This window comes from Callorhinus ursinus, unplaced genomic scaffold (assembly GCF_003265705.2).
Source record: "Callorhinus ursinus isolate GAN/ISIS: 27379988/994484 unplaced genomic scaffold, GSC_fseal_2.0 scaffold140, whole genome shotgun sequence".
Lineage (NCBI taxonomy): Eukaryota > Metazoa > Chordata > Mammalia > Carnivora > Otariidae > Callorhinus > Callorhinus ursinus.
Window position 1 is genome coordinate 101,778 of NW_027397202.1, and position 10,756 is coordinate 112,533.

The following is a 10,756-nucleotide window of genomic DNA, read 5'->3' on the forward strand; positions in this document are numbered from 1 at the left end:
ACCTGCCCCTCGCGCCCCCAGCAGGTGAACGGACCCCGGGTTCAGCACCTTCACAGCTGCTCCCTGCTGCCCTCACCTTCTTGGCCTCAAGCATCTTCCCCTCAAACACGTAGGAGATACAGTTTCGAACCACCTCCAGCCGGCGTGCGCTGTTGCCATGGAGCCCGCCACTCCGCTCCAAGATGGCAGCTGGGGAAAAGAAAATGCACTCATCTCTGACCTCGTGCGCACCCTGAGCCGAGCTCCCTGGCCCCCTCCCCAGTACGCACTCATGGGGGGCCCCGAGGGCACGGTGGTCCTCCTCTCAGCCTTCACGGCCGGCGGTGCGCCCTGCATCTTGGCTGCGGCCTGGTCCACGATCCACTGCACCATGCCGTCGTCCAGCCGGGGGAAGGGGCGGGGCACCCGCCGCAGGTGACTGGCCTCCCCCGGCCTCTGCACCTTGTGCATAGCCACAGCGGGGTATGGGTTCTCCTGGGGGGGGCACATATACGTGTGGGCAAGCTCCCTGATGCCAGGTGGCACGATGACCGAGCCAGGCTGGTCCACCCCCTTGTGTCACCCGCCGTACATTCTTGTAAAGCTGCTCTGCCAGTTCTTTGACATGACGCAGGACGCGCTGGGGGTGGTTCTCATCTGCCCGCATCCGTGCTACCTCATGGGCCACCAGCTGGGGGAGGAGGCAGGGTCAGACAGGCTGGGCGAGGCGGGGAGTGGTGGCAGGGGCTCCTCCCAACTGGGGTGGGGGCGCACCTCATCGAACAGGTCCGTAGCACGGTAAGGGACCCCACGCTCTGACACGAAGCCTGCAAAGGCCATGCCCTCCAGCACCTTCATCAGGAAATCATCCTCCACCAGCCCACGCTGGCCCAGGAAGGCTGCCTGGGGGCACACAAGGGGGTCAGCCCCTCAGCATTGACTTCCTGCCTGCTTCCACCCTTAGCCCCACCTGCAGCCCACCTTATGAAAGCGGATGACAGGCTCTGGATGGATGCGGACCATGTGCAGACACCAACGATAACCCTGTAGGAGCTGAGCAAAGAGCCGCAGAAAGACAGCACGCAGCTCCTTGTCCTGAGGTACAGGTGAGTGCAGGTGAGGACGAAGCCACAGGCCTGCCCTAGCCCCTGCACGTGGCAGCCCTCCCCCTACCCCAGGCTCCACCCCGACGCACCCACACACACCTATCCACGCCCTGCCAGGCCTCCCAGGCGCCTCTGCCCCGTCCTGCACCTCCAACCTTCTTTCACACAAAGCCACAGCAATTCCTCTGAGGCTCAGCGCTGACAGCCACTCCTGCACAGGCCCCTTAAAGACTCACCCCCCACGCGGCCCCTGCAACTGGCCCAGAGGGGTGGCTGCACAGTGTGACTGGCGCCGCCTGCTGGCCACTGGTGGCAGCAGACCTAAGGAGAGGGTGCAGGGTCGGCGCAGGCCCTGCGCTGGGACCGCAGTGACCCCCACCTGCATCTTCAGGGAGGAAGCGTTCGTTGACGGTGGTGGGAAGGCAAGATCCGCTAACTCCAGCTCTGGATCCAGGACCTGCAGAAGCAGAGGGGAGCAGGGATGGCCGCACACCCAGGGTCCGGGGCTCCCCTTGCTGCCAGGTGACCCCATCTCAGCTGCCCCGAAGTCCCTGGCCCCGCCTCACCATGCTCAGCACACTATGCGTTTGACTCTGCAGCGGCTCCGGCAGGGGGGGAATGTGCACACACTCAGGGACCGTCACCGTCCCTCCGTCGAGATCAGCAATGATCACGTCCAGCTATGGATCAAAGGGAGCAAGCGGTCAGAGAGCCGCCGGCCAGTCGGCGTGGCCCGGAGCAGGGAGGCAGGCACAGGCCACAGCCCTCACCAGCTCTTGGGTCTCTGCCTGGAAGGCCGCGTTGACACCGATGATGAAGGGCGTGGGGGTGCTGAGGACCTCCAAGAGCTGCGCCGGCAGGATGGGCACGTAGGTGAAGCTGCAACGGGCGAGGGCTCAGTGCGGGGGGCCGAGGGCGGGGTGGGAGGAGGGGCTGGGCGGCAGCAGGGGCACCTGTATCGGAGAGGAAACAGCAACGCCAGGAGGCCCCGGCAGGCGTCTGAGAGCCGCTGGTAGCTCCGGGACAGGAAGAGCACCTTGTGCTCTGTGAGCGCAGCGCAGAACAAAGACAGCACGTTGGTAATGCCTGCAGGGAAAAGCACAGGATTGGAGGGCCAGCTGAGCAGGAACCCCACCTGTGACCCGGCCCCAGGAGGGGAGAGGGCGGCATGTGCAGCTGGGGCGGCCGGGCTCACCCAACTGGCGGAACAGCAGGGCGACACTGCAGCGGCTGATGGGCAGCGAGTCGGCGAGTGGGGTCTGGATGACCTGCCGGTCACCGGCCCCCAAAGAGATGGTTCTCTGTGGAAAGAGAGGGGCCGGTGTTCAGCTGCCCCGACCAGACCCGTGTCTGCCCAGAGCTCCAGGAGCGGAGGCGAGACCGGCCACGACAGGCCTCCCACAGGAGGGAAAGGCCACGGCGGCCTGCCGGCCTGAGCACTGCTGCCAAGAAAACTCAGGGCCTCTGACCTGGGGCAAGGTGGGGCCTGGGTGGGCGGAAGAAACAAAGAATCCGTACCACTCCATCCTCAACAGAGTCCAGCTGCACAGGACAGGCAGAGAAACACAGTTAGACGCACCTACACGCAGGGGCACTGACCAGAGAGCAGACAGACACACTGACACCAACATCCAGAGCCAGGCACACAAACTGAAGGGTGCCAGGTAGGGAGCCAGGCAAGACATGGGACACACAGGTGAGCAGGCAGGGCCAAGAAGGGAACACAGGTGATGGCAGCACCAAGACGCAGGACAGTGTCCAAGGTCTGGGCCATGCTGAGCCCAGCTGGACGCAGAGCACCCACAGGCCGCACCCTCACGGTCTGGGACACCAGGAGGGCCGTGGCCGTGGGCGGACAGCAGCTGCCCCCAGGACCCACCTGTGAGCCCCCAGCCAGGGGGATGATGCACGTGAGCAGGTTTCCGATCACGCTCTCCAGGCCCACGTTCAGGCCCTCCACATGGATGGTGTAAATGAGGCCCAGGCTGTTCTGCAAGGACCACAGGCTGGGGAATGGTGGCGCCACTGGCAGGGGCACCCCATGTCCTGCCTTGGACCCCGGCTGCCCGCCTCACCCTGAACACCTCTGCATGGTCCAGTCGAGATACCAGCACCAGTGTCTTTGGTGCGAACAGCTGGCCAGGTGGGCCAGGGGTCGCAGGTGACAGTTGCGCTGGGCCACCCTCGTCCGCCTCCTCCTCCCGCTCAGGGGCGTCCTCGGCGCACACCACTTCCTGTGGACAGAAGCCCCGTGTGCCTCGCTCTCAGGCATGTCCCACAGGCCCAGGGGGAGGACACAGGTGACTCAGACGGGAGCAGCCCTCTGGGAACTCGGGCCTCCGTGGGGCTGAGGCACCAGGACTTGCCACAGACAGGGAGACACACCCACGGACAGAGGCAGAGGGAGTCGGCCGTAGCCAGAACCCCATGCAGGCTGTACCCCAGAGCCCCCAAGATGACCTGTGTGGGCTCTGCTGGCTCCCAGAAGGTCAAGCAGGCGCAGTAGTGCCGCTCAGAGTTGATGTCGGTGAGGACGGCAACGAAGAAGGTTGGTGGGTTCCTCTCAGGACACAGCTGCCACCCGCTGGGCTGGCAAAACTGCAGGGAAGGGGGGTGAGGGGTCAGCAGTTAGCTCCCTCTGTCTCCCTGCCCTCGGAAGTCTGCATCCATGGACACCAGGTTCCAGCGTAGCAGGGCAGCACCTCACTCGGCGACCCTCGGTGCATTTCACCTCCTAGACCTCAACCTTCCCCCACAAAAGGAAGTCACAGCTTCTGGTCTCACTGTGGCCAGAGAACTCTGGGATGCAGGACATGGTATCCACCATCACAAGGGACAGACAACATGACGTGCTGTGGGCACCAAGTACCCTGCCAGCCAGGCCCATGACCCCCACCCTCTGCAGCAGTTCAGCTATCTTCTTATGCCCATCGGGGGCTGGGCACTGCAGAGGCTCCTCACAGTCCTGGGGAAACCAGTGCCAGCCTGCCCCCACCCCCACCTCAGCACCCCCCACTCACCAGCTCGATGCCCTGGGGGAACGGGTTGTCTTCCCAGTCCTTCTCTGGGAAGCGTTGCAGGATATGGCCCTGGCCTTCCCCACTCCCTGCGAACAGAAGCACATAGTCAGGGCATCTCCCACCACCCACACGCCCCACCCAGGCAGGAGCCTCAAGGGTCTCAGATGGAAACCTCCTACCCAGCCTGGCCTTTGTGTAGCATCAGACCAGCCTCAGCTCCCAGACCTACCATTTCCCTAAAAAGAGTCTCATGAGGGGTGGCCACTAGGCAGCCACGGACCCCAGGGACACCAGAGGGCACAGAGAGCCCTGGTATGGGACAGGGAGTCCTGAAAGCCTCTGGCTAGGCCAGGCACCAAAAGCATGGAAGCCCCAGCTTGGTGCCACTCCCATGCCCCTCCCCAACATGCCAACACCCCTAGGCAGAACCCACCTCCAGCCTGTTGCACACCAGCAAGCCAGCCCTCCATCAAGGGGAGAGCAGCTCTGGACTGTTCCACAGCCGACCACCAGCTTCGGCACTTAGCCTCCACCAGGCAGTGAGCACCATGAGGACGGGGGCACCCCACTCCCTGGTTCACCTCACCTGCCAGCTCTGAGCCCACTCAAGGGGCAGAGGTCTCACACCTGTTATCTGTGCCAGGGAAGAGAACAACCCAGGCCCAAACTGCTGCCTGTACCACTGCCTCAGAGACAGGCCCAGCACAGGGCCCAGAGAGGTGGTAGCTGTCAGGAAGGACAGAGACCGGGTCTCAGGACACCCACTGAAGGAGCACCCTCCCGAGCGCTGGGGATCCAGCCACATTCAGGGGCACTGAAGGCCTGTCCTCTGCCTGCGCACAGCACTGTGCACAGCCACACAGACTGGGGGCGCTGAGCGCAGCCCTAGGTCCCCTGAGCCAGGGAGGAGGGATGGGGGCAGGAGGCCCAGGGCTGCTTCCCCCACTCTATGCCTAGGGCACTATTCCCAGCTCCGGTCCACATGGGTGGAGGCAGGGGCCCTTGCGTCTTGCTCACCCACTCCAGAGCCAAAATAGGAGGCATGATGAGGGCCCTGTTAGGGGACCACTCACCTCACAAGACCAGCAGAGAACGGACACAGGTCTCTGTTCTACCTCCAGCTCCCACCCAGCATGGCAGCAGGGTAAAGCAGCTAAGACAGAAACCTCCCTACCTTCACCTCCCACACATGACAGGCAGGTCCCCGGGCACAGATGTCCCCACCCTATGCTCGAACCAGCTTCAACACCACTGCCCACACCAGTAGAAGAGGAGGAACGAATAGGTAAGGAGTAAGCATTGGGCATGAAGCCTCTCTAAGGGCCTGCCCCAAGGCCCAGAAAGCCAAGGGGCACAGCCTCTGAGGACCTGCTGGATACAGCTCCCCCACCCCGTCCAGCTAGCCTGGTCCATCCTAAATGTGCACAGGAGCCTCGGACAGAGCCAGGGGCCTGGGCACTGGTGAGGAGACCCCAGCAACTCGACAGCAAAGGAGCTGAGCTACAATCTCAGGAGACCACCCACCCTCCAGGATAATGGAGGCAATGCCAAGGAGGTCGGCAGCGGCGGGCAGGTTGCTGCCGGTGGGGCGAGGAGGGGCCATGACTCTGACTCACAAAACCTCAGTTTCCTGTTCCCCTCCCCCTCCCACCACTGAGACTCTGAAAAGACAGACCAGATGAGACAGGGAACAGGAACAAGTGTCTGTTGGTACCGTACCTACCTACACGTGAGCGTGCAGACACGCACATGGTCCACTAAGACAAAGCCCCTTGGGTCCCCCCAGGCCCACTCCCCAGGGCCACCCTCAACAGGCCCAGGCCAGCTCACCCTGAACCATGGCTTCCCTCCCCACCCACTCCCCCAAGGGCTGATTTGTGCGCAGCCCCAAACCACCATCTGGGCCTGGGCCTGGCTGGCACCCAGGGCTCACCCAGTTCTTGCCACGAGGCAGCGGGGCGGAGGAAGGAAGAAGGGGGTGTATGCAGACGGGGACAGCAGCCTCTGCCCCACAGGCTCCCTCCCAAGGCCAGACAGCCTTCGGAGGGCTGCTCTCAGCAACCTCTCCCCACAGGGAAGCAGACAACGTAACTGGCCATTGTCCACGACCCACCCTCCCCACTCCACTTAGCCTGTGAAACATCAACTCCCACTTGCAGGGTTCCGCCCTCTGAAGAACCAACTGGAGGCTTTCTTTCAACTGCCCCCACGGCTTTGTCAGTAGGCATCCCCCCCACAACCCCCAGCTCCTTCTCTGGGCCATGATGGTCCCAAACTTGGCCTTTAGGTCTCAGCCCAAAGACTGCCCCCTCCTCCAGGCAGCTCTCTGCACCCTGCCTGAGCCAGGGGCAGCAGGACCCCCAGGCCCTCCCTCCCTCCACTATACTCCTCTGTGATTCCTGGTGCACCTGTTGGCTGGCTGGGCCAGATGGGAGCTCCATAAGCAAGAACTATGCCTTGCTTATGAGCAACTATGTCTTGCTCCATAAGCAAGAAACTATGTCTCTGTATCCATCGCCGCACCTGTGCCTGGCACAGACCGCAGCCTAATTAGGGCTTGCCGAATGCACACAGCCAGCGACACAACCATCCTCCCACACCCAGGCCCACTCACACCCCACAAGCGAACAGGTTCCTTAATCAGAAGTGCAGGGCAGCTTTTGGAGCCCCAGGGTGCTCCAGGACAGGCAAGCCCTCCCTGGAAGGGCACACCACAGAGAGGCCCGGACTCCTCGTCTTTTTCCAACCCTCTCTGAAACCTGGCCCACACCTCAGCTCTGTGCTAGCAGGGGCCAGGCTGCAACCTGGCTGCTGGCCGGCATCCTGGGGGAGGTGAGGGCTCTGCCATGTCTCCCAGTGTCCCCCACCCACTTGAGCCCTTGTGGCCATGGAGGCGACCTGCAGCAGCTCAGCTCCCTACCCCACCAGAGCCTCCCCCACCTCGGAGGAGGAAGGGCACCCCGTCACCCCACAGTGGTAGAACTAATCTAACCAGCACCATCATGTGTCCCAGGGTGGGACTCTTTGGGAGGTCTTAGGAGGAAGGGCACCAAAGTCCCCTGAGACACATAGGCGGACAAGCACTTCCTCTTGCAACCATGTCCCCACAGCCAGCCCTGTGTGGGCTGTAGGCCTGAACACAGGGCGAGAGAACACAGAGCACGCGTTCTGTCATCTGCTGGCAGTGGCCGTCACCAGTGCCAGGCTCCGACGCCTGGAGGGCCAGCCCAGGCCAGCATGCACTGTGAGCAGAGGCAAGGGAGGATGGCAGCCTCCTCTGCCTGCCCCTCCTGTTCCTCCACACACCCCAGCCAGATGCCCTGGGACAGGCTCAGCCATAGGAAGAGAGTGAAGGAAGGACGGGACCTTCCTGCTGCTCCACCCACCCAACCTCAACACCCAGGGTGTCCCAGCCAGCCACAGCAACAGGATGTGTGCAGAGGGACTGCCACCTCTCCAGTGGTCCTCCCCAACCTTCCCCGAGGCAGACCAGACCGGCTCCCAGGGTGGGGGCTGGAAGCCAGCTGAGGCCATTCCAAACAGCCCCAACCTGCTCCGGAGGGCAGGAACATGGGTGGGGAGGGGAGACGGGGCCCAGGAATGTGGCCCGCTCAGCACAGTCAGATCTGAGAAAGGCCAGGCCATGGGACAGGTCTTCTTCTCAAATGCTAGGGGTGGGGCTGGGCATGGGGAGGAGGTGCACCAGGAGGGGTCCTCCTCCCTGGTAGACATGCACCCAGCTGCCTGCTCAGGTCAAGTGTGTCTCCTGCTTCCAAAGACACACCCTGGCACTGGCCACGCTGTGTTCAATCAGCTGACCACTGGCAGGGCCCTCCCAGCCCAGAAGCCAGGCAGGAGTGATCTGACTGGCCCCCACAGCATCCCCAGAGCTGGGCCCGGGGTGCAGAAGGTGCTAAACCCATGTCCTGAGTGAAGGAGCTCCTCCCACTCACCAGGGGAGGGGTCTGCACTCTCAAAGTTGGGGTCCCATTCAGCCCCCTCCCCATGCTCCTGCCTGGAGAGGTCTGCCAGATGGTAACCATAAAACCAGATGCTCCCTCAGGCAGGGCTCCTGTACCCAGACCCTGCATCCACGAGCCCCAGACAGGATGTCCAGATCCAGGCCAAGGACAAGATATTCCCCTCCCCTCCCCCCTCCCCTGAGCCCAGGAGACCCTGCAGCCCTGTCCTGACGTCCTAGGCCCGCCGGCACACGAGGTCCTCCACCTCCAGCAGAACTGCCCCCTGTGTCAGTGCCTATGGGTATCCACACACCTGCTGCTCATCATTAATAAGACATCCATTACTTCCTGGAGCCTCCCCTGTGAACAGCTTCACATTTGTGTCCACCTCATGCTCATGGCAGCCTGGGAGGTCTGTGTGACTCATTCCAACTCCAGATGAAAAAGCTGAGGAGCAGAGAGCTGGAAGACTAGCCCAAGGTCAAGAGCTATCAAGTGGCAAAAGCAGGTACCACTGACTCCCCCATGTAGTGCTCCTCTGCTTCAGGCTTCCCCCCTCCACTGGGCTCTGATCTCAGCACTATGGCCAGGGTCCTAGACCGTGGGCTTATTTCTCACAGGGATGGATGAGTCCTGCCAACAGAGGCCCTGAAGCTGGGTGGCCAGCCAGCAACTGACCAGCTCCAGCCCTGGAAGGCAGTGGTGAGGGGCTCCATGGCCCGCACCCCTACTGCAGTGGACACTCAGGGTAAGCAGGGATCATGGACTCCAGCCTTCTCTCCCGTCTTTATCAGAGGCCACAAATGCCAGGGGGGCCCACCCCCTGAGTGTCACAGCCAGCTTGCCATGGAGCCCACTCATACCACCTCCCACCTCCCTAATTCACCCTCAACTCACCACCCCTCTTGCTACCACCTGGCCTCTGCCTGTGGTCTCTGCCTCCCCAGACCCTTCCCACACCACCCTCAGCATTGTCAGCCTCCAAGCCCACTCTGTTCATGCAGCTCCAGCCCAGGGCCCCTCATGCTAGGGCAGCCCCTCAACCAACCTTGTTCCCCTGGATCCCATGCCTCCCTCTGTTCCAGGTGGTATGGCCTCCTCACTGCCCCCCCCCCACCACGTGCACCTTGGAACAGACAGTTCTCCCTCTGTGGGCCCGTACAACACTGACAGTGAGCCTGCCACCTGCAGACTGGGACACAAAGATGACTGGTTCTTGCTGCAAAACCTCCCTCTCTGGAGGAAGACACGCTCATCACTGAGGGTGTCAGGGGATGGACCCTTGGACAGAGCAGAGGAGCGAGTCCTACGAGGGCACTGAGGAGGGTCTGGAGTGTGCAGGGCCCAGCAGGTAGAGTCTCAGCAAGAAAGGCAAGGAGGAGAGAAAGTCTGGGTTCCGGGTGATGACAGCGGCAACTGGGCTGACAAGCAGCAGCGCAGACTGGGGGCTCAACCCCACCTTCAGTCTCAAGGTTAAGCCCCAGCCTGACCACAGAGGCATCCCCCAAGGACATGTACTGCCCCCTGCAGTTGGGATTTGAGCCCACAGCTTGGTGGTGGGTTAGCCTCTGCGGGGGCTCAGACCAGGCAACCAACCTCTCTGCCCGACTCCACTCTATGTATGAGGGAGAGGGCAAGGAAACCTTGGTGGGCTGCTGGGAGGAAGAAATGAGATCACACAAAGGGCTGTGCAGGGCCTGGCACATGGAGAGCACTCCCCAACCCACTGTCTCCATGACTGTTGCTGATGTCATTGTCAGGCTCTGTTTTCTGCTACCCCTGGGCTGAAGGGCTCTCAGACACAGGCGCTGCCCCTAGACATGGACCTCCTGGACATCGGCACCAGTCACCACAATGATCCCCCACCCAGGGCTTGGCTTGCAGGCATGAGCACCGCAGGCCCTCTGCCAGGAATGCTCTTCTCTCTCTCCACCTCACATTTCCTCCTGAAGTGGTCCTTAAATCCCACCCCTTTCTGCATCCCACCTGGACCTGAGACATCTCACACGGGCAGGGCGGAGGCTCCAGACCAGAGGCACTGGGGGGCAAAGGAGGGGCTTGCAAGCGAAGTATCCGTGCCCCTTGAGGCAGAGCCACCCGGCAGTCGGCCAAGGCAGAGAGGGCCCATCCCACCCAACTGGGAGCCGGGAGGCCGAGCCTTCTCGGGGCCCTCCCACCTCCCAGGCCCACGCCAAAGCTCTGCCTGACCCGGTTCTGTCCTGAGTGTGGTGGGCAGGCTCGGCTCGCCGTGTCGGACGGCCCTGCTGTCCTCAGAGAGGCCGCCCCTCCCCGACCCCCGACCCCAGCCCGGCAGGTGCCCCGGACGACCCTCGTGCTGGCCCGGCGGCCGCGGCCCGCCCGCCTCACATGTCCCCGCGACTGCCCCGGAGCGCCTGTCCTGCCGCCCCGGCTGACCCTTCCCGGTCTCCGGGCTCCGGCCCTCCGCCCTCAGCCCTCGGCCGCGGGCCCGGCACTCACCGCGCGGGTGCGGCCCGAACGCCACCAGCACGAAGTAGTCCGCGAGCCGCGCCATGGCGAGGTGCGCGGGCGGGCTCCGCGGCTCGGGGACGCGAGGGCGGCGCGCTCATGGCCCGGCCCCGGCCCTGGCCCGTGCTCCCCGGACACCCCGGGCCCGCTCCGCGGCGGCAGCCAGGGCTCCCGCCGCCATCTTCCCAGCCAGCCGGCCCGC

The 10,756-nt window shown here is 63.4% G+C and overlaps 1 protein-coding gene across 5 annotated transcripts in view; it reads right to left on the reverse strand.

The window, feature by feature from the left end:
- SBF1 (SET binding factor 1) overlaps window positions 1–10,756 on the reverse strand; it is a 28,579-nt gene extending 17,823 nt beyond the window's left edge. For 4 of the 5 annotated variants that reach the window (XM_025858636.2, XM_025858634.2, XM_025858635.2 and 1 more), the window contains exons 1-15: window positions 10,546–10,755; window positions 4,106–4,191; window positions 3,546–3,683; window positions 3,161–3,319; window positions 2,965–3,075; window positions 2,281–2,386; window positions 2,039–2,171; window positions 1,856–1,964; window positions 1,652–1,765; window positions 1,465–1,542; window positions 961–1,074; window positions 754–882; window positions 572–670; window positions 270–474; window positions 77–189 (exon numbers count right to left, since the gene is read on the reverse strand). In XM_025858636.2, the coding sequence (XP_025714421.1) occupies window positions 77–189; window positions 270–474; window positions 572–670; window positions 754–882; window positions 961–1,074; window positions 1,465–1,542; window positions 1,652–1,765; window positions 1,856–1,964; window positions 2,039–2,171; window positions 2,281–2,386; window positions 2,965–3,075; window positions 3,161–3,319; window positions 3,546–3,683; window positions 4,106–4,191; window positions 10,546–10,600 (1,749 nt within the window). In that variant the 5' untranslated portion in view covers window positions 10,601–10,755. Of the gene's footprint in view, window positions 1–76; window positions 190–269; window positions 475–571; window positions 671–753; window positions 883–960; window positions 1,075–1,464; window positions 1,543–1,651; window positions 1,766–1,855; window positions 1,965–2,038; window positions 2,172–2,280; window positions 2,387–2,964; window positions 3,076–3,160; window positions 3,320–3,545; window positions 3,684–4,105; window positions 4,192–10,545 lie in introns of all 5 variants that reach the window. The other variant, XR_003205552.2, reaches the window with a different exon arrangement.